Below are 24,533 nucleotides of genomic sequence, written 5' to 3'. Positions count from 1 at the left end.
TTAGAGTCTTTTTGAGTCATGACCCTCCAAGAATAATCAAGCTGGCATTACCTACCCCACCAATCAACCTGTGAATTTAAAGCCTAAAAGGACAACAGGCAAAAAGAAGGAAAGTGAATTCTCATGAGGTAACTGCTTGTAAACATGTAAAAATACATCAGTATAGCCTGCTTTACAGTTCTTTCAGTTTATAACAGAGCCGACTCCCACACACTCCATGAAATCAATGCCAAGACAAATTCCATCACTCATACAGGCGGTTCCCAGTCCAAAAATAGTATTTTGTTTTTTTAATATATGGCGACACCCAGAAATGATCTTGCAAGTCTGAGCAGGTCCCAACCCCCAGGTTTTGAACCACTGTTCTCCAAAGTGCACAGTATATAACTCCCTCGCACATTAATTTCTATAATAATTCGTTTTTGGCCATTTCATTGCATTATATGCACTGCCCTAAAATATAACCAAGTTATTATGGAGAATGTGCATGCTCCGTTCATTGTACACGTTCATAATTTGTTTCAATACAAAAAAAAAGGCTTTTCTTATCGCAGCTACAGATGGATTTGAAAGGAACAGGTAGGAAGCGTTTGATGAGAATGGAGCAGTGAGAGCACACTGGGCTCCAGATCCGTACGCAAGTGCAAGCACATGCTGTGTTGAGTTCAAATGAATGGCGCAGGAAGATTATTTTGAGTGCTGCTTCTAATGAAGCAGAGACTGAAATAGAGAACGGACAAAAAGATATCTGCAGAAGATTTCCTCTAGTGAATATAATAAATGAAATGAGGAAATCCCAGCGAGAGGGAGCAGCGGAAGTACCAGCCTATTAAGATGTTTTTTTGGGGGGTTTTTTTTGCTTCTGTTCAGTAAAATTATCTGCCAGTGCAACAAGCAGAATTTTTCTATTTCAACTTTGACTTTCCCAAGTAACTGCCACCCACTGTATGATGTTGCTGAACAATGAAAAACTGTAATTGATCTGTGGTGTTTCTATGGGCCTAAAATTTAATTTTAACACAGCCTGTGTATCAGTCCATCCTCCTCATGATCATGATGGCGATATCTGTGGACGCAGCAGCTTGTTATTCACTGTAAGGCTCTTTTTTATGACTTTACAGATTAAGATTTTGGACCGTAAAGCTAAGGCATTGTGGATATCATAGTTCTAACCAGCTAATGAGCTTGCCTGTGGAATTACACTACTTGTAAGAGGGAAATCTACCCTTCTCTCTTATTTTTCTGTCTTGTTCTTGAAGTATTCAACATTTTCTCAGCGTAGTTCACACAGCTGTTTCTGATACCACTCATACATACATACATACCCAATGTTAATGTTATTGATAACCATCACCATCTCATTGTTTTTTGGATTACTGCCAATCACTCGGCAAAGAACAGTCAAAAAAACATAATAGGGTCTTCGCCTGAAGTACCTTCTGGCTCAGGCCCTAATTATTTGGGGGGGGGGGGATTCTAAAGGAGCAGATTTAGCTGGGTGCACTTCGGTTAACAAGCAAAGCTCATGTAATCTGAAAAGTGTAAGCTTCCAAAGAAAAATACTATTTTTCATTTTAAGACAGAGGGAGAAAATATATACTCAAGAGCAAAAACAGCTCACCCAACACTGTTGTGAATGGAGGTCTTTCAAATATTTTGCAAGTGCGACATTGAACCTATTTATTGGTTTCATTCCAGAAGAAGGAAGTCTATCTAATTCTCATTTAGGTTTTCTGCTTTGTCAATGTAAAAATTCATTTATGAATTGAAAAAGATGCTCCACAGGTAGTAGGAGATGGATGAGGACGCTGACGCAGACACACTCAACATGCAGAGAGACCCCTGTATTCAGATATGAATATGCATCACACTCATGGAGGCAAACAATGAATGTCCACTGACCCTAATTGAATGAAGCAAATCAGACATAAGCAATCTACTCCAGAACACACAAATATTGAAAACAAAACACACACACGCACACACTCACAAAGAAAAGTTTGTTCTTTTTTCTTGCTGGTGTAAGGTCGTTTGAGGTGAAATCGATGGCAGAGCTTCAAGGAATAAAGGCATCTTGGGCTGCACATGGGCCTGTATGAGAGACACGGAGGGCAAGGTAGGTGTGTGTGTGTGTGTGTGTTTCTGTGTGTGTTTCTGTGTGTGTCCACGCGTGTGTGCATTCATGTGTGCGTCTGTGTGTTAGTGTGTGTGTGGTGTAGTGACCAGAAAGGACAAGCTAGCTCTTAGAAGTACATCTCCCCCCTGATCCTCAGAAATATCCACTAATCTCTACATCTTCACACACACACACACACACACACACACACACACACACACACACACACACACACACACACACAGAGTCAGAGAAAGAATAATGGAACATCAAATCCAGGTCAAACACATTCACACACACCAAATAACTGTCATGTTATCAATGACATACAAACAGAAAATAGAGAAATGATCATAATAGCAGAAGCACCAAAGTCTCTGTATGCTGATCTATATCTCTAACAAGCACATTCACGTGGCCCCCGTCAGTGCTCATCATTCTAATTAACTAACCAAACAACTGTAACACACAGTTCAAGAGTATAGCTTTTTAATGAGGGAGGTACTAATCACTTTGACCTCCAGCCAGCCAACATTCCCGATGTTGAAGACTTAAATATTCAACTAAACACAGGTTCAAAGCATTGGTGGCAAGGGTTTCCATTGATTTAAACAATGCATTAAATACAGTTGGCTGAACTGGAGCCGCACTGAACAATATTTCATCATCAAGCTTTGCCTTCTCCACCTTATGAAGTGCTGGTGTGCCGATTAGTGAGCTGAGGCACGCTAATTAATTTGTGTATTTTGTTTTACTTTCAAGGAACAGTCCTCTGCAGTTTTGATTTAAGAAACTGTGGCAAAAACAGGGAAGTCCCACATTCAGTGTGTAAACACTGAGACTGTCTGGAGAAGTTGTAAATGCAAGCAGCATACACAATAGTTATTAACATTTAAGTGAAAGATCCTCTAGCTTGTGTTGTTTTATTCACAAACTGAACTGAATCACTTAGTGAAACGACCCGTACGGAACTCAGGTCAGATTAGCTCTATAAATTGTGAGTGAGCAAGCAAGCATGCAGACCTTCTGTGGTTGGACAATGTTTTTGTTTTTTTTTTGCAGTGAATGAATCACAGCAGCTGAGGAGACTGAGTGATGACTACGCTAGGTAGGTACACACTGACCCCGAATAAGACTGCCTCAGTTCCTCTTGCTACAAGAGAACGTTGCATGTTCAGTGATTCGTTCACTGAAACTACCACACACTGAGCGTAAGCCCTGTGCAATAGTCAGCAGCTTTAACTGCCCGAGTCAGGCTCAGCAAGTCCAAGAGCAATGCTGAACTGTCGACCTGTTAAAAAGACTTCCCACCTCTAACATCCAGAGAGAAAACTTCTAAAATGTCAGGATTTTTTAAACAAAGTCCAGAGTGTTTGTCAAAGCGCTGATACTTCTAGAAGCTGCGGTAAAGCACTCCATGATTTAGTTTAACACATTTTCTTAACAAATATTTCAAATGAACTGATCCTAGTAATTCAAGACATTGTAAATACTGTTTTGCCCATTATTAATTCGAAGGGCCTTAGTAATGGACACACCAGTTCTGATACAGCAAAATGTACATGTAAGGAGTTGGGTGGGACGGTAAATGTGAAGTAAACACAAAACTTCTGTGTGCTGTCCATTTCCTGTCGGTGAGTCATAACTTTGTTTTATAATCAATAGTCATCCTCTTACCGTCATGGATGGCCTCAGTCCAAAAAAGGTTCCTTCTTTCACTGTGGATTTTCATCAGACTCATTCTGAAATAGCATCGAGGTGCTAATTAAAGGACATGACCTTAGCTTCTCTTGCTTAATAAGCCTTGCAGTGTGTGTGTGTGTGTGTGTGTGTGTGTGCTAGCTTGTCTCCTAACCTTCCGACAATCAGCCCACTAACTCCATCAGCACCACCACTGACAGCATTCTGTCCCTCTGACTCCGAACCTCAACAGAAGTCATTATTTGAACCCAATTACTTTGTTGTTTTTGTTTGCTAAAGCTAACCGGACCTCAATCATAATTTTGGAAAGCTGTAAAACCATTTATTTTCAAAAGTATTTTGCAAGAAGGTCCAAAGGATGTATGGGAAATCATATCAGAGGATTGATGTGGAAGTTTACGTTGAGAATTCTCCCGCAGAAAAAAGTCTAGAGAGAGAATCAGAGCTGCGCTCAATTTGGATCAAAGCATGTCATATCTGAGTGGGGAGACCAGTCAAAAACAAGTTGTTTTTTTATTTATTTATTTATGGATAGAAAAAAACAACAACATTCTGCTACTGTGTTGCAACACCTAGAAGTAACATATCTTTGCCCTCCTTTCTACAACTTTCCATGGCGTTTGTTTTCCTCCGTCAGAGTTCGGCTGACAGGTCTCTAATTTTAAGTCTAACTTTGTAGCTTCCCTTGATGGTCTCCTGCTGTGTTGCAGGAACGCAGGCGATAACAAGTCTGATGCTTCGGCTGACAACACGACATCTGAAACAAGCACTCATCAATTGATTATTTGGATCATTAAAAAGTAAGGAGTAACATTATTGGTGTAAAAGCTCAATATCTTTTTTTTTTTTAATATGAGATAAGTTCAATTAAAATGGCCTTTCTCCTGCAGTGTTGAATAAATATGATAGGAAGAAGCAACAGCCGGTTTGCTTGAAATGATAAAAAATATTGAATTTGATACCGACTGTCCTTCTGCGTCAACAACAATCAACAGTGGTCACTTGTCAGCTGTCTACACCCTGACATCTGTTTTTATTAGATTTTTATGCCCACAAGGTCTTAGTCCTTCAATCCTCCTGCCCATGACCCCAAATTCAATCAAGCTGTATCCCCTTGAAGCATGTTCCAATCAGTAAAATGCATCTTCAGAGCCAAATAAGGAGCTTAGCAAAGAGGGAATGGGCCTTATGTGTCTTTAGAGTAAATTACACGCTGAATACTGAATAAAAAGGCAGAAATCTTCAGCAAATATAATTCAACTGTAAAAGGATGATTTAACAACCTGGATAAATGGCCTATACCCACCCACTCCCCCCCAAAGAATCAAGTTAAAGTCATCATTTGATTTGAATAAGCACAAAAAAAACTTTTTTTTTTTACTTTTACTTTTAATTAACCTAATGGTTGCTCCTTTTCATGTTCATTCCTTTCAAAGTGTATCTTGGCTCAGGCACAAAGAGTGGGAGAGTCGATTTAAGTTTGCTCTTTGGCTGCGCCTGTGTTGGGTTTTTTTTTTCCCAGCCATTAACATGTTTATTAGTCTTTTTGTTACATTTTCGTTGAGCTACAGTCTGTGAGACGTCAGATTAGCATGAAGGTTTAGGAGCAGCAGACTGATCAGTTATTGTTATTACATTTCAGGAGATAAATTCAAATTTTTGCCCTGAATGTGTCATTTCTCTCAATTTCCTTAACAATATCTTGTTTTCCCCTACTACTTCCACATATTATGGGCGATCTTCCCCTTGAAAATACAGTTGCATTTTTGCCAAATGTAACAAAAACTACAGGTCATCTTTTTGTTTTAACGTATTTTCTAAAATTAGGAATATGCCTGGTTTTGACATTCCAATTCAACATGTTACACAGAACATTACAAAGGATTTTTTGTTTATCTTGTTTCATAGAATGAAATCCAGAGAGAGGAGGTGATAACTTTGCAAAGACATACAATATTCAAAAGTACATTAAGAAAGCTGGTGGGGTTTGAATTATAAATGTGGTTGGCAAAATGGAAGGATGACAAAAATAATACAATCAAAATAGGAACACAAAATAAACAGGTGGAGGACTTGGAAGAGTAAATTAATCAGCCATCCACAATCATAGTTTCAGCAAGTTGTCTGGTGGCAAGTCTTGTCACAAATTGACATAAACGTGTACAGATGTTCTTGTACTGCTCCCATTGAGAGGGCAGTGAGGAGGCAGAGAGACATGCAAGTGAAGGTGCATGTTCCCCCTTCCGCTCCTTTAGCTTCTATCCATCTGCCCCATTATGGCCTCTTTTTCTTTTATATTCCTGCTCTTACGTTCTATTTCTCTCGCCCATCATATTGCCGTGTGCCTCCATCTCCTCAGCAGTTTATCATAATCACATCACCTCAATGTGATGGAGCACACTTAAGACTTATTACACACACACACACACACACACACACACACACACACACACACAATAAATGAGAGAATAAGAAGAGAGAGAGAGAGTGAGCAAGAGTGTGAGAGAGAAAGAGAGCGAAAGGTGTGAGATCCACTTAAGCCTTATTACATGTATGACTGTGCTTCCAACACAAGAGATTAACAATGGGACTGTATGCTAGGGCATAGGGCAAGTTCTACAGACTGACTCTCTCTCTTTCTCACACACAGACACACACACACACACACACAGATAATGTGAAAACAAGGGAAAAAATTACAAATACAGCAAAAGCAGCAGCAGTAACAAAAAAGGATTGCAATTCTACAAAAAATGCGCACATCCACACAGCAGGGGTGCTGCACAACAAAGAAAGATGAAGGGGCTTCCACCGCTGTTACTCAGGGGCTGTTTCCAGATGTAATAATTGTGTGATGGGTGAGATGAATTCAGAACGAGCCAAAACAACAACAGAGCGTACTCAGATGGCGCCTACCTCTGGCAATAAGGCTTCATGGATCCAGAATATGTACGTAGTACTCAGAATATATAATGTGCTGCACAACATTTATTCATCACAAAACCACACGCTTACTTCACAATCAACCAGAAAGACTTCTTTCTATGCAATAATTGCTTTCTTTTTGTAGGTATACCCTGCCAATGCACCTCAAACATTCTCTGGGATCCAGGTTCTAAAATGTAGATCACCTCCAAAGCTCAATCACTGGTTCCCTAGAAAATTACCTTTGTTTCTACCAGATTTCATCAAAATCAGGCCATTAGGTTTTGAGTTACCCTGCTGACAATCAATGATCACATTGCCAACTTGGCAAGCATAACAAAGAGATATTAAAGGAGGGAACCGATGGTGACTTCATGCCAGTTTTTTTCTGTCTTGTTTTGCTTTTGTGTGGCGTCCTCTGCCTCAGTTGTTTGTTTGTTTTTGGCAAGCTAGGTTATTTCAATCACAATCTAATCTGTTGCAAAACCATCAATAGGAACCAAAGACGGCAGCTCCCTTTTCCTGTGTGTACAGTATGATTTATGCTTATGTACTCACATGTAAAGAAAGCTAAACAGCATACACAATATTTACATGTCCTGTGAAAAGGTCTGTGTGTGTGCATGTGCGTGCGTGCGTGCGTGTGTTCAGCAGGGTAGTTTGTCTCGGTGTGTATGGTGATCAGCAGGTAGCTGGGCAAAGTGAGGGTTTGCTAATTTGTTTCATTACTTGTTGTATAGCTTCAGTGTAAATCAGAAAACCTGGTAGTCCATGATTTATAACCCAACTGCTGCCATGTTAATAACATTGCTTTATTATCCTTCATCAAATTCAAAATAATTGCTCAATTGTGTGACAAAGCAAAAAAAAAAAAAAAAATTATGTGTATTAATATGAACTGATAACTGAGGTCAGTTATTTAGGACTAAACTGGATTAAGTTACGCACATTTCCAAAATGGTGGCACAAATTCGAGTAGATGTTTCTAAACTGTTACACCCTAACTCTGACATGACACACTGGGTCAAGAGGGTTTTAGTTTACCTTGACATTGTATTTAATGCTGTTCACCATGTGCCACTTTTTTTAAGCTCTTGAAGTCCAGCACGTACCAATTTCACTCCTCTATTTCCGAAGTCATTTTCATCATCTGAAGGAACTGGTGAGGCTGTCACCACAACAATTTCCCACAACATCTATCTGTATACATATAGGTTTTTTATACCCAGATAAACCTAACAAAAGTACATTGACACATTGCTATTGCAAGTAAAGCAGCGAGTTCTATCTGTTTCCTTTTGGTTTTTGTTGGTGTGACATTCAGCGACACAAGCACCGTCAGTGCACCGCACAGCGGATGAAACCAGCAGTAGAGGGCAGCATGGAGGACAGAGGGCGTGTTTCTGTTTTATATCTTTTGAAGCTTCAGTCCCAGTGTGTTTTTAGAGCTCTGCAGGAGGCTGGAATTTGTAGCTGACATGACAAACAAAAAGTTACCGATGGAGGTTCCTTCATGATAGCGGAGCCCCGATCACTCATCGTATTTGTGTCTGAGATCAAAAGTGCCTGAGCTGGGCCGAAGATCGTTGCATTCAATTTGGTTTTCAAAAATGCGGATTAGAAACAACTTTAAACGTCACTTACCAAAAATGTGGGTCTTTCGAAGAACCCGACAACTGCTCAGACACCTGGCAACTCATTAGTTTACGGTCCAAACTTTCGTTGCATTGTGAATCATTGATCTGAACTGGCCCTGATGGACAGTACATGCAGGCAGTGATGGCATTTCATCTACTGAGCAATCTCAATTCATTACACTTCACGGGGGACCTCACTGATTATGATTTAAGTTTTGAGGGAAGTCTGCTGAAGTCCAGCTATTTAAGTTTTCATCGGGGAACATTAAGTAAAGTTTCCTAAAGTTGCACTCGAAAATTTCCAAAGATGGTATAGCAGGAATACATTGCTATGATAACGCCACAACAACTTATAGCATTGTGTGCTGGGATAGCCTTTGGATAGAATGATAAATTCATGCATCTGTCATTTGTCAGCATCAAATCCCTAAAGTCCGTGAAATGATGAGGCAGATATGGGATGCAGATATGCATGCTTCGCCTTGTAGAATTATTTTCAGCCAGCGAACCAAAAAGAAATTTGTTTCTTGGGATATGGGCTCATGAAAACATATTACTGATAATGAGGAAAACCATGTAGGTCACCCCTAAAAGCACACCTGAGAACCATTTTGGTATTGCACCTTTTCGTCTGAGAAACAAGGATCGACTCTATTTTTATGCCTGTTCTTTTATTTCTCTTGCATCCTCAACCTTCAGTCCTCCTCAGACACCCTTTCCCTCTTCTGCTTCTCATTTTCTGTTTTCTTCTCTCCTTGGATCAGTAATGAATATTCATGAGGTTGTTATTTGCATTGCTGGCTCCTGAAAGAGGCTGAGTACACAAAGGTGACAGCCATCAACTTGGGGAGGCGGCGGTGTTGAGAGATGAGAGCGAGCGGATGAGGAGTTAAAGAATAAGCAGAGATGATCGGAAATGGAATCAGAGAAAAACTGAAGAAGGTGAGATGACACAAACAGCAGACCGCTAAATAAAACGGAAGACAAACACATTGTATGAAAGTAACAGTGTTCTTACCTCAGCGTAAACTGCTCCGTGTTTGAATCTGTTTTCATGTAGACGCCAAACGCCACCGTCTTGCCAAGCCGAACTGGACTGGGAGGCACCAGGACTTCCACATTTTCATCCAGTCTCAGTCTCTCTCCTTTGGGTGAAACGGGGCCCACGGTCATCACCACTGAACCAACTTTTTGCATGTCTTGAAGACCTCCCTCCACAAGCGGGCTCCACTGTCCCCCAAGGCCCATGCCCAGACCCCCAAGAGGCCCGAAGCTTGCACTGGGAGTTTTCCACAGTTCGTTCACAATGGAAGGACACTCTTGACCGGAACCTTCCATTGGTATAATAGAGTAATATACATCCAGAGATGGCAAAGTCACTTCAGGAGGCCTTTTTTTAACTTGTGGAGGTGTAAACCAACCTAAAGGAATTTCCAGGCGGACAACACAAATGCCAGACGGTCCCATAAGTCGGCAGCCAGCTGACGGCGCCGCTTCATTAGTGTCACGGATTGCTAAGGCTCTGACACATGGGAGGAGACCTGAAGGAGGCGGGTCAGCTTCATCCCAACGCCGCCCTGCCAGGTAAAACAGCACCTGAAAACAAAATTAATACCAATGATTTCTGGCTCAACACAAAATTTTGATGAATCAGTGTAGAAAATTGCCAGTACCTGTATCCAAGGGCGTGTTGATCCCACTTTGGGCACAACCACATGACCTTTGACCTTCCAGTTCAGAGTTACATGATTGGTCAGCAGCAGCAGATGCGGTGGCGGCCCTTGAAGCAGCTCTACTGGGATGGGCTGCTCAACACTCTGGTTTCCATAACTGCAATTGACACTTGGCAGGGAATGTGGGGCATCGACGCCCGGTTCTAACTGGTGGAGAAAGAAGGGCTCCGTTCGAGACGATAGGCTGCCATTTCGCATAACGTCCTGATTGGCTTCCCGCAAGAAGAAGGCAGAGTCAGCCCCACTTAGCTGGCATTGGACTGGGAGGTAGGTGGGGAGGGCTGTGGAAAAACGAGCCTGGGACAAGTCTGGTCCTCCTCCTGGTCCACTGCCCGCTGCTCCTGTCACGCTGTCAGATACTGAGGGAAGAAAGATTTGGGTGAAGAGAAGAAAGTAGGAAAAAAAAAATACAGAGGGTGGGGAGAAAAAAGTGATAGAATGGTGGAGAGAAAGAATGAAAGGATTAGTTGTACTGGAAGTATTTTTTTTTAAATAGAGCAAGTTGCTCTACTGCGTCATTTAAAAATAAAACTTCAATGTAGGAATTCACCTATGAAAGTCAATGGTGTGAAAATCAGAGCCTCATTGACCTGAGAAATGCTTTTTTACTATACACACACACACACAGTATGAACACATACAAACAGCATTTTCACATAAATTCACACATGCCTTACAACCAGCTGACACAACATACACCACTGTTGGCGTTTCTTTAAAGTCACGCCACAAGGAGAAATGAGGTAAACATATTAGCTCTGACTTGTGTACAGAGTGACAGACTCAGCATCGCACAGGGATCTACATTAATACATCACTTTTTTTTTCTTTTTTTTTTGTTATCCCCACTGGAAAGGCATTACACTAGCACATATCAAAAACTGCTATGTATTGCAATGTGTTTCCATTCAGTTTTGACGCCATTTCCTGGTGTGTTTACGATAGATTTCAGAAAGACTGGGACTTTGGAGCGAAGGATTACTGGGGTTTTGATAAGGTATTTCAAAAGCGAACAGCGGGTTACAGTTGTCTGTGAAGGGAGAGATTTTTGATCCCCACCCCCATACAACACAAATTTGGAACAAACAAAGGCATTACAATCTAAACCTTCTTTTTTCTGCCCGTATGTTGTTTTTCCTCATAAACTGGACTCATCTTGGATCAGGACAACTATTTTCTACCACACTTGTATCAACCCCCCATGGTGCTTTTGTGTTGTCTTGTTTGTTCTTCCCTTTCTTTTTTGACTATCTTATCTGTGCTTGTCATTTATTGTCGAAAAGTATTTACGAGTATATTAACGCTTTCCTTGCCAATGCCAACGATTTTTCACCATTTATACCCCAACACTTGCAGCAGTCATAGTCTACAAGTTGCTTTCAGGAAACATCTGATAAAATGATGTCAGCAGAACAGGAAATAGACAATCGGCATGCAGTGGAAGGCACCAACAACTCTGAACTCCTGTTTGAACACAACTAGCTGGGGTATATACTTCCGCAAACGCCGTATGATGTCATCACATCTAGAATCGGGGCTGAATCAATTCCAAAACTGAACTGATTTTCCCTCAAATGAATCTCTATCTTCTTATTATATTTAAACATATTCCATTCTCATAATTTTGAGTTCTCCCACTTATAGACATACAGCCCCTCCAAATCACCTCCGCGGTCGAGGTTAAACCAGGAAGTGGATATTCTACTATAAAACGGTTAAGTTGTTCTCATTGATGGGAGCCGTTACCTCTTTCATATGACTGCTCTTTTCTTTGATGTAAAAGACCAGTGGAAGGAAATGTTTTGTGTGCACCAAGGAAAACTTTACCATTGTGTGTATTTCTATAGAAAACCAAAGAAAGAAATTCTTTCCACTTTACGCTCACACTCAAGGCAAACACACATACAGCAGTGGGCTTGTGCGTATGTGTGTCCCTCCCCATGTCCTAGGGTAGCGGAGTGTGAAAATATAATGAGGGTGGGACAGCGTAGCGTTGTCTGGGGCAAGTCATACCAAGGAAACTTCACAAAAATATAATAGCACAAAAATAAAGTGATACCTCAGCGCAACATGAATAAGCAGGCTGGTTTGGTCATGGTGAGTGGGCACGTAGGGATACATTAAAAATGAGAGAGACAGGCGGAGGAGAAGAAACAGAGAGGACGATGCAAAAACAGAAGGAAAGAGAAGGAATGATATTAGGGAGAATGAGAGGGAGGGAGGATGAGAAACCAAAATGTGTGACAGAGAGGGATAGGTAAGCGAGAGGAGGGGGACAAAGTGTGAATACATACACACACTGTGACTTTCGAGCATTTTTATAAGACACAGCATGACTGCATACGCTCCTCTACAAATGGCCTTACTTGTCTCCAGTCAGATCTTTGTCTCTTAAAAGTTTTGAAGAGATATATGTGAGCGCTTGCACCAACTAAACTTTCACTACAGCACCTGAATGAAAGTTGAGGCACTGATGACACGAAAACTATAAAATACTTGGAGGAACAACTCTATCGGTGGTAAACTCAAAATGGAGATAGCAACTTACCACCTTTATGACGTCTTGAAGTGCTTAATTCTCTCTCTCTCTCTCTCTCTCTCTCTCTCTCTCACACACACACACATACAGGTGGTGGAGTATGTGATTCAAGGTGAAAACCTACTCAACAGAGCCACAAAGTCAAAACATGAAGGAAGGAAATGATTAAAAAGAAGAAGAAAATAAGAATATGATGATGAGAAGCCCCTTCCCTAAGAACCGGTGTTGATGAGTTTGCACTTGATTCTGTGTCTTATTTATTATAACAGCTTATTATCCAGTCAGCTCCTGGGTTGTGTCAGGACAGTCATCCTGATACATTCTGCACGAAAAGGAGATCAACTTGGCACAGCTCAGCATGATCACTGTTATCTTAATTGCATTACATAGTAGATAAACTTTGAAGCTATATTACTCAGAAAGTGTTACTTGGTATTAAAATATGTATGCATGAGGTGATAATACAGATGTCCGTAGGAATCAAAAATAAAAGTTGAATAAGAAAAATCAAAGGCTCACATATACTCTCAGTTGCTGTGATCAGTGGAGTGAGAGGAGGAGGAGGAGGAGGCTTCAGTAGTTCGGAGAAAAGCAGGTGGAGACAGAGTGCTCATGCAAATGTCTTGATAAATACAGAAAAGTTAAGCTGCGTGCACACACACACACACACACACACACACACACACACACACACACACACACACACTTGACTGGTTGCAACCAAATACATACACATATTTGATAACACAGATCTTATATTCCAGGTAGAATCCATCACATCTGCTCTACATATCCAAACCTAAAAATTACGTCCAAATTATGTCATGCATCATGCATATTCATTTAGCAGCATCACTGAGGTCAAGACGTCTTGTTTTGGGCTTATCTTCCAGAGAGGTTGAGAGTAAAAAGAAGCTTGATTGAAATGACGCCGGTGCTTGTCAACTGCAATTTATAATCCTCCACCGGTGACTGACAGCTAGCTCATGTGGTCCAAACACATCAGCACATTAGCTCCAGTAAGCTTCAGATTTGTATTACTTATTCTTTTCTCATTATTATGAGAGTGCTTGAGGTGGAGAGGCTTGTGTGTGTGAGTGTGTTTGTGTTTGTGTGTGTGTGTGTCCACAGGAGTCTTATGAAGCATATGTCCCAATCCCAGACAGGGACCTAGAGCAGCTGACACACACACACACACACACACACACACACACACACACACACACACACACACACACACACACACACACAAGCAAGCAAGCTTGCAGGATTTCTGCTTTCTCATGCAGGCAAAGGTTGACCCTCAAATGGAATCATAAATATTCTATGAAATACCTGAAAAAATGGAGAAATATATATAATCATAACTGTTTTGTTCTGAGTTGAATAATATCACATTATGACAGAGGAGACATATCAGACTATGCTACAAGTCGGGGTTAGGTGATCAAAGTCTGGCACACTTACACTTGCATACCGTTGGCTATCGTTAAAACTGGCATAGTCCAGACCGTAGTTCCCTGGCATCACCTTGACAACCACCAACCATAACAGGAGTCCTTCCCCACTGAGTCCTGCTGCTCAATGCATCTGTGCGTTTGTGTGTGTGTGTGTGTGTGTGTGTGAGAGAGAGAGAGAGAGAGAGAGAGAGAGAGAGAGAGAGAGAGAGAGAGAGTCCAGCCAAATTCAAGGACACAACCCAGACTTAAGACCAGTCAATTTGTTTGACTTTGTTCTCAACTAGTAAAACGCTGATTGAGAGGTTCAGGAGTGCATCATGCATGCGTAAACCACCTTTATATTGCATTTTTCAGAGCAAAAAGTAAAAAAAAGGCTCCATACTGTACTTGGTATTACATTAAAGGGTCTGTACCTTTCCTTGAGTACTGAATGTGTGTACCATTCCCATCTCTGCCTGTGTCATGTCATTGCCTGTTCTGTGATGGGTGTGGGACTGATCAGCCGGTTCCCAATCTGTTGTTATAGACATCTGTCGTTTTAGACATCAGAAAGTTTTGTGACGTTGCAAAGGCAAGCTCAGACAACAGCTAACGCATCAGTCCAATAATGTCTGAAATCTGTGTCTGGATGTGTCTCCATTAACTCAACATTTAATCGAAAAGTGTCAAGCATGGCATGTACATTGATCATGTCTCATGGAAGTGCGGTGCTAGGTTTGAAGTCTGGGGGGTCTGAGATGACAGACTCAAAAGTTCTGAGGTGTGTGTGTGTGTGTGTGTGTGTGTGTGTGTGTGTGTGTGTGAGAGAGAGAGAGAGAGGACGGGAAAAATGAAAGCCAGATGTAGAGCTACACAACCAGACCCATCTGCAACCCTCCCACCCTCATTTAAAAGAATAAAAAAGCACATTCTGCTCTAATTCCAAGTGGACACACACACATAAAGACACACACACACACACACACACAAGATAATCAAAACACAGTGGAGCTTGTTCTACAGGGAGAAAGAAAAAGGAAGAAAGACATTGAGAAACGAAACCAGATGGTTAGGAGTGAGGAGGAGAGATACTCGACGTGATAACGGTATCAGTGCTGCTTAATATTGTGTTGGCTGAAGAGTGGCTCGGATTTTTACGTGTCATTAGATAAGCACATGAATTACGGCTTTTTATCATATCAGCCTTGGGTGTGTGTATGTGTGTGTGTGGAGACCAAATGGGTTCTTTAATACAAACATATCCACATATATACACCCAAACCATTGTGTCAAAATGATCGCAAACTTCTCCCTGCTGTACTCACTGCTGCCCTCCATCTGTTTGCTTCGCGTTTTGTAAGCTGACATTAATGTTGCCGCTTGCCCACAGCAGCAGCCACTGGCAAGCTTCTCTCCAGCATGTCCGGCCAGTGTTTTTCCAGAAGAGCAACCGAGAATTATTTAATTATCTAGCCATTAACAGTTTCAAATACCCTGAGATCTCACCACAGAACGGCAAGGAGAAATCACTCATGGAAGACTTTTTTTTTTAAAAGAGTGAACTCCATTGATCACAAGGGAGTGAAAGAGAGAGAGTGAGAGAGAGAGAGAGAGAGAGAGAGAGAGAGATACAGAAAAGTTGTATCCAGAGAGATGTGTGAGATATGAAAGCAGGAAAGGAAGGACCGGCGAGGAGGAGAGATAACAGGGTGATAGAGGATGAAGAGGTTGAGAGAAGGATGGAGTTTCTATTTCTGAGCAGCAACATTTATCATGAGCGGAGTTTATTTTTGTGGCCCCTCCACGTCTGGGTTTTTTTCTGCCCTTCACTCCTTTCTCTCCATGGATTACCTCTTCCCCTCCTTGCCTCTGCACCTCTGATCTTCCAATATCCCTCTTTACTGGTGCTTAAGTTGAAAAAGATAACAATGATAAGGTGGGAGCTGTAACTAAATATGAGGACAACCCAGCCTCTGAAAGTGTGACAAAAGTTGTCTTCTGTTTGAATTTAGTCCCAGACAATGTTATTCAAGGGAAGTTATATTTATCGGGCTTATTTGTGTATAAACAGTCCAACTTAAGTATGTTGTTGTAGGTTGCATTGTGGGAAATGTAAGACCCAGGATGTTTTCTGGTGATTCACTCATGCAATGAAGGAAGAACAAGCAAGGATTTCTCAGACTTAGCTCCTTCATTTGTGACCATTCTTTCTTAAGCTGTCTCTTGTGAGTTCTCCAGCTCTGAAGAAGTAAATCACTAAATTACTGGAGTGCTCTTCAAAAAAAAATAAAACAAATAAAAATAAAGAAAATAAAGCTGCTACAAATTATTTTTGGATCAGGTTATAGTCACCTTATGAAACTTTCTTTTTGTTGTCTTCGGCATAAACCGCTAAGGCCTGTAGCATTATAAGAGTTCTTGTCAATCTGCTCTTTGTGTGTCCAAAGTACGACAACAATGAACACTGTGAGCTTGCCCACTTTTCCTAAAGGAGGAGCAGGAGAAGCAGGAGAAATTAAGCAGAACACCTTACAGTATATAATGAAATACATTGTAGCTGAATGCGGCACTGTTACATTCTAATATACGAGCCCATTCTAAACAGGTTACCTATGTTTTACTTTATAAACTCTAAATCTGAATTTGCAAATATGAACACCGGACCTATATATTCAGTAGCAGATCATTTAGATTGTTTTGTTTCTGTCTTCTGTTGAGGAAAAATTCTCTCCATTTTGGAATTGATCTAATGATGTCATATCACCTTATAAACAATGCAAGCATCCTTTCGTTTGGTAATTTTTTTAGTTGTGATGTTGAGGTATTTTTGTGTTTGTGTTGTTGCTGGCATGCTGTTAAGCTTTGTGACCACCGATTCCCTCTCTTGGATTAATTCTTCAAGCATTTCTGGCTTCCTCTTGTTTTACTTTGCCTTAAAACTCACATATCAAATATAGACCTCTTTAATCACCGACTACTGCTACTAATTAGAATTCCTTCTAACCTGACAAATCTTTCTAGCAGTTTAATTGTAAACCCCTGACTTTGTCCTTGTGTGTGAGATGTTTACACAATTCATCCGATGCCTTGTCCGATGTCTCACACACACACACACGCACACACACACGCGCAAGCATAGACCACTTGTTGATTGATGGCCTTGTCACTGGGTCAGTGGAGTCACATTTCCCCAGATATGGTCTGACTACCATTTCTCTCCTCTGCCACTAACACCCCTGCCTGACTTGCTGCAACCCAATATCCCCTTTTTCTATTTATCTCTCTTCCTCTTTTTCTCAGTTTCTTTCTTTCTACCTCGCTATATTACCTTTCCCTTACTGATTATCCGTACCATCTGTCCCTCCAGTTTCTTTTTCCCTTTGTCATCGCTACACCTTTCCATAAGTATAATTTAATGGGGGAGGCATGTCGCCACTCATCATTTCAAATAAATGATGTCTGTGACGATCTCAGCTCCGAACATGAGACACTAAATGAGATGACTCTGCAATCTGAGATGACTTTGAGATTGTCCTCCCAAGAAGAGCATTCAGATAGGACATAAATACAAGCACCAACAATTCCATACAGCGAGAATATATCTTCTCATGCAATTTCTTGTGATTGGATATCGCTTTCTTTTTCCATTTGCAACCCACAACTGTTTGTATTCATTACAAGGGAGACATGAGTATGGTGCTCATATCGTGGCATTTAAATTTTTTTTTTTTTTTAATTTTTTTGCAATAAGATTTGATTGCTGGCATTTTTTTCAAGGGAATACCATCATGTTTCAGATGATCAGTTTTTTTTTTATTTGTTTTCTGTTGTAATTTATTGTCCCTGGAAACCTAGCAGCCTCTCGTGATGCAACTGCTTTTATTTCAGCTGTTATGAGAAAACATAGCGGTTGTAGGTTTATAATTGCAGCTGATACAACTTTACTACTATTACTTCTAAGTCACGGTCAGAGGGGACGTCCAACAGAGCCTCCAGCCATCCTGATCCCCCGTGAATTTGGCCAGTAGTTTCCATCTCCACACCTCCCTCGCGTTCAATATCAGTGCGTTGGCTTTTTTCTGCTCAGTGCAGAAGCTCAAAAACATTCATGGCGTACATGACCTGCTTCAGTTGAATGTTTTATGTTCATTAGTTTCAAATTACATTGCTCCCATTAGGGCAAGGTCAAGGTGCCAGTTAAAACCATCACCTCAGGTAAATGATGATATTCACCAACTAGAAAGGAGAATGTAGGGGAGCAGAAGGAAGGTGGACAAAGACACCAACGAGTTCACCTCCCTCGTTATCTGCTTATCATTTATTATTGAAAGAGAGGCTTACAAACTTCTAGTTTCAAAAGCATACCTTTGGAGTTCTGTTTCATACCATGGATCAGTACAATGGTATTAGTAAACGAGACCTTTTCTTTTGTTTTTTCTCATATTTTGCTGCAAAGGTTAAGGATATCAAAGAATCCATAATCCCTCTGCCTTATATCATCTTCAGACACTTCCACCACAGAGTTGAAGAGAATTTACTTCTATTTCTCTGAATAATCTGCTTGATATTGTGTTATACATGCACTTACCCTCTCGTGGCCTTGACCTTCTACCCCTCGGATTTTTCAAAGAGGTATTAAAAGACAGTGCCCCTTTTCTCCTCTCTATTCTAAATGAGTATCTGTCCTCATTTGTTCCCAGACTATGTCAAGCCTGGACAGAGCCTCACCCCCCCTCCCCTTTTTTTTTTTAAAATAAACCTGCCCTTGATCCAACACTCCCTCATAATTACAGTCCAATCTCTAAATTACCCGTTGTCTCAGAAATAAATTGAAAAAGCTGTTGCTAAACAACTGCTTGAAATAGTGAAAGTTAATTATAGTCTTGACCCATTTCAGTTTAGCTGCATAGTACTGAAAATGCTTCCCTGGAAGTCACTAACAAAATGCCACCATCGTTTTGACAGTGTTGATCCCAGTACCTTACTAGACTGATTCAACAGGTGCTTACAGGTGGTTCTCATGTTGTAGAGAGAAATCTTTTCAGGGCAAACATTACTATCTAATAATCACCTTGTATTGTTATTTATGGCTAAAAGATGGTTTCCAACAATTTTATGTCTTAGTAGCTTTTCTAAGAGTTTCATAAAAGTTTGAAAGTTCCACACATCGATCAAGTGAATATTGACCTTCGGCCTTTAGCGTGAGTTAATACTTCAGATATATAGCCATCCATCCATTTTCTTCCGCTTCTTCCTATTAAGGGTCGTGGGGGGGCTGGAGCCTATCACAGCAGCCTTCAGGTGAGAGGCGGGGTTCACCCTGGACAGGTCACCAGTCCATCGCAGGGCCAACATAGAGACAGACAACCATTCACACTCACAGTCACAGTCACACCTACGGTCAATTTAGAGTATCAATCAGCCTCGTCCCCTCTTGATGTCTTTGGACTGTGGGAGGAAGCTGGAGTACCAGAGAGAACCCACACAGGAACAGGGAGAACATGGAGACTCACACAGAAAGATCCCGTGCCCGAGCGGCTCCAACCCAGAACCTTCTTGCTGTGAGGTGACAGTGCACCACTGCACCACCGTGCAGCCTAGATATATAGCCAGTAATATGAAATTAAAAAAAATATCTGCTCAAACTCTTGGTGCCATGTTTGATCAGAATCTGAATTTTGATCATCGTATGAAGAGGTTGGTTCAATCTTGTTTTCTGCACCTCAGAAATATCTCCAATCAGGTCATTACAGTATTGTGTAAAAACAATATGGCTGCTCCTATTGCTTCCTGCTTGGATCACTGTAACTCACACTTTGCTTTTCTTTTTTTGTGCATCTGTAATTCTTCTATTTCAGTTCGTTCAGAACGCAACCACCAGGCTCTTGACAAACAGTAAACGAAGAGAGCACAGTAACTCAATTCAGAGCCACTTACACTGGCCTCCTGCTCGTTTCAGCTTCAAGCTACAAGAACTCCACGGCATGGCGCCCTCTTGTCTTTCCAAATGAATAACACTCAAGGGGGACCAGGATTTTGCAGTTTTACAATCAAAATCATGGGATTTCTTCTTACTGCCTAGTTATATTCTGTCAGGTCCAAAAATACGGGTGCAAAATCCAAAAGCAGACTCCAAAATGAGAACAAAAAGGCTGTATTAACTAAGGTACTCAGGCACTTGGCAACAATCACAGGACAAAAAACTCAAAACTAGATGGCACTAAAAAGGAACAAGTTGAGAAACAAAAACAATACTAAGGGCAAAAACTACAAGGATCAAGAATAGGCACAGGATCAAGACTATCTCAAGGTGAGCGAAGAGAACAAGACGTACTGGCACGGGACAAAGGGAGACGAGGACTATATATACACACAAGGTAATGGGGCACAGGTGGAGCACATTAGGGAGGGGCCAGACAATCACAGGAGCGGGAATCACGGGAGGCAGGAAGGGCAAGTGACCTGAAACGAGGAGAGTTAACCTTCACAATAAAACAGGAAGTGCAGGACAGACAAAAACAGTGACATAAACTAGACTCACCCAGTGCTCCACTTAGGATAAGACGCAGACATGATCTAAACATGGAAATCTAACATAAGACATGACATGACATATTCACTGTTTTGAAGTTTTATAGTTATTGTGGAGCATCGGTTTCCAGTCCATATTTGTACCTAATGTACAATATTTGGCTTTCCTATATTAATTGAGTTAATTTGCTGTTTGAGGAGTTGCACAGTGCATAAATGTACTTCCTTAAAACACACCATTCAGGTCAGCACGGCATATTGAATGTCAGAGGACAGGATACAACGTGTATTTGGCACATGAAAACTGGCCCAATTGGAACACACTGTTCCTCTTGGTAAAGACTATAAAAATAGCTGCCTCAGCAGATGGTGAATGGGCTGCATTTATGTAGCATCTTTTAGCGCTACTCAAGGCACTTTAGAGTGTTGTCTCATTCACTCACAAATTTATACTGGCTGTCGGCTCAGTATCCTGCTCAAGGACAGTCTCTTGGGGAGCTGGGGATTGAACCAGTAACCTTCCAATGACTAAGTGGTCAATCTACCTTCTGCTGCCCCATGAATATGTCTCCTCCAAAGAATGAAATAATATATATATATAAAGAAAATGTCATCTTTTTCTTTCTCATTCAACATCTGCACTCCCCAGCGCCCTTGCCTACCCATTACTCTCCTTGTATTTCAGATTCAAGAGGACAGAGGAATAGAGGATGGCTATAGAAATTGTGGATGTGGGACATGAGTGAGTAGATTTTATTGTGGCAGCAGATGCAAGGAAATGTTGTGAAGAGTGATTTCCGTTGGTCATCACGCCACTGGTAGACAGAGCGAAAGGAAGGAAGTTTAGCAGTTCCGACGGATGCAGGAAATTCTAAATTGATATTGGCAAAGATAACACACAGATAGATTACATGCAGGCAAAACCACAAACCCATCTTCTTCAAACGATCAGTGTTCATTTTCTTGAACATATCCAACGGTTGTGATAACACACCAGTTTATTGAATTGCAGCTTTGGAAATATGATGTTTACCTCTTTCATTATTAAAATGTCTGTCTGGCCCACTGTGACTTCTGATTCTGACTGTGGCCATTAATGAAAAGAGTTGTGCCACAGTCTGGGTAGTTGAAGGAGACAGTTTTGCAAGATCAGTAGAAGTTTTTGTTTGCACAGCAGACACTGATAAGCCCGTATCTGCTAGTGAGCAATGATAAATAAATGAATAGAATTTATTTACTATTATCTATTGATAGAAAGCACATTAGCATAAGTACTAGGCAAATGTTGCACTTCCGGCAACTGTACCTGATTGAGAGTTATTTACCCGCAGAGTTATCTGGCTAAGTTGTAGTAGAAGTCTGGCTCACACTGGCTCTCAGGTAAGAGTAAATGCAAAATGCAGACGTTGGCATCTGTATACACGGTGTCATCATTTTCACTCAGACAGAGAAGGAATGGAGAAATAAATCAAATTGACTATCATCTGCTACTCATTTCTCTGTGCTGATAACCTCTACCGCTAACAAATGTTGTTGGCTCCTCAGAGGAGAACACTGGATCTGCAAGCGAGCAAGAGTAGAAACAGTCAGTACAGTACAAGCATCTCTAGAATTGTGCAGGCTTTGTTCTGGAGGGCAGAGATCAGATCTTGGTCAGGATAACAAGAATGCAAAGGTAGTACTGGGTTCTTTATTACCTGCCAAACGTTGCACTGATTACATTTTAAACTGTGTCCAAGAAAACAGGATAGTGAAGAGAAGCCTTTGAGTGGGTCAGTCGAGAATCTCCTGGCTATGAACATGAAGAAGGGATAAATCCATTGGGCCTTGGTGCCATTCAATTCTATCCTTCAGTGGTCCACAGCAAGGCAGCCAACTTGTAAAAGCTTCTTATAAAAGGGCTAAAGGACTTCTGGCCTCAGCTGACTTAATGGACCAATAGGAACTAAGTAGCAGAGGAGAAGAGGAGGAGTAGCGAGGAGAGGAGAGGAGAGGAGGGGAGAATGGAGAACAAGGAACTGATGAGTGTCTGGAGGGTTGAGGGAAGTTATGGGTGATGGGTAAATATCGATAGAAGCTGAGGAAATAAGTGAGAAGTGAAGGAAGAAAAGGACACAAAAAAGAAGAATGAAGTGGAGGGAGAAGCAAGCTAGCTCTTGAGCTAGTTAAATAAGCTTGTTACATAAAGAGGAGCGAGCCTGTAATGTCAGGTAAGAGAATTTGATGTCTTTGCGGGGTGAGCCAGAAATCATTTTATCTGCTCTTTTTTAGGATCTGGACATAGAAATGGCTTCAGCACTAGAAAAGTTAGTTCCTCAAGTCACCAAATAATGCAAAAAGCACTCTCAAGAACACCACAGACAATCTTTAGTGCGTTGTGAACGACACCCAACCAAAACAACTTTTTAAATTAACCCTTTGCTTCTTCTCTTTGTCAATAAATTCACCACATTTATCCCACATCACCTTGTGGTTGAAGACAACCCAAAGGTGTTTATACTCACTGACAGACATGTATAGGTTGTCCTCTAATGGTTGTCAGACAAGATGAAGGCCCTATCCTAAAATCAATGGACATCTATTTTGTCTTAGAAGTGTTCAGGAGAGGATGGAAATCCCCAAACGTTGAAATAAAGTCCTCGCAAACTGAGCCGTGTTCCTCCTCATCGCCCCGGAGAAGGCAGAGTGATGCCGTATCATCAGCAAATTTAACAAAGTGTCTTTCAAGGAAGGAACAGCCCTGAGGGGTTTCTGTGAATGTGATGTTTTTGCAAGAGAGTGGACAAAGAATCACAACGTCAACACCCAACAAGAACTGTTCCGACCATCTTTGAGCCCAAATATAAGCATGCTGTAGGTGAAGGAGCCATTACAAGAATTTCCACAGCGATTAAGAGGCATCATCTGATTATTCTTTAAATGGTGCAGCATATGTCAAGATATCTGATTTGCCTTAACACAAACACACACACACACTAATTCACTTGCTTTGACACAGTGTGTGAACATGTGTCATAAATTGAACATGGCACAAAGGGAGAGAGGGGGAGGGAGAGAGAATGAGACAAAACAGGACGCATACATCTTTGAAAAGATGAAGAATCGATGTTCGATGGAGGAGAATGAAAATACTCTCCAAACATCATGTGAGTAAAGAGCGTGTCTTGGCTAAATTTGTTTTTGAGCCTTTTCTGGAAGAGGGAGCCTTATACCTGGAGATATTTTGGTTGAGGTTGTGTTCAGATATAACCAATTTTAAGTAAATCCCATCCAGCATGATTGATCGGACCATCGAAACATCAATAAATAAATAATTTCAAAATACAATATTTGTGTGGGCCTTCTGCTTTTTTTCTCTAACAACCATATAATATAGCTGTAAATCTAGCCGTAAGTTATCGGAAAATGGGCACAGAAGTTGCCTGAAAATTAGTACTCAGCAGCCATTGCCTTTGAACGGAAGTGAGATTAAATATTCCTCATCCTGCTGAGGACTCCCTGGAAGCTACTCAAAGAGCCCACTGCTGTGTGGGGCAAACAGGGAGCGGAAGAGGACTGCTGACTGATGTGAGCAAGTTTGCTTCAAACTGTTTGAAAATGGGTGGGAATAAAAATAATGTATTCAGCATTTTATGCAATGATGTCCCCTTAACTCCAGCATCAAAAAGATTTTGTTTTCAAGGTTGAGGAACACATATTTGTCTATTTAACGGGACTTAACGTAGTTCACGACAAATGGAAGCACTCTAAATGTATATTTTGTTCCAACTGTGTTCGAGAATTCAAATTATTTAACCACTTTCCGCTAGAAATAATTAGACACCAAAAGTGTATGCGCTGTCTGAGTCGCAAACCAATTACCAAATATTATTCGTTCTCCAGATGTCAGAAATGAAATGATGGAACAAAAGT

At 41.1% G+C, this 24,533-nt stretch overlaps 1 protein-coding gene across 1 annotated transcript in view; it reads right to left on the bottom strand.

Annotated features, from left to right (window-relative positions):
* LOC147260219 (transmembrane protein 132D) overlaps positions 1–24,533 on the bottom strand; it is a 249,500-nt gene that overhangs the window by 141,655 nt on the left and 83,312 nt on the right. The window contains 2 exon segments of the mRNA XM_086206686.1: positions 9,398–9,975; positions 10,053–10,471. Coding sequence (XP_086062812.1) covers positions 9,398–9,975; positions 10,053–10,471 — 997 coding nt within the window.

The sequence above is a fragment of the Aulostomus chinensis genome, chromosome 6 (genome assembly GCF_037954235.1).
Source record: "Aulostomus chinensis isolate RoL2024-O1b breed Wild chromosome 6, RoL_Achi_v1.0, whole genome shotgun sequence".
In the NCBI taxonomy this organism is placed as follows: Eukaryota; Metazoa; Chordata; class Actinopteri; order Syngnathiformes; family Aulostomidae; genus Aulostomus; species Aulostomus chinensis.
The sequence above is the reverse complement of the archived record's forward strand: the minus strand, read 5'-3'. Positions and strand labels throughout refer to the sequence as shown.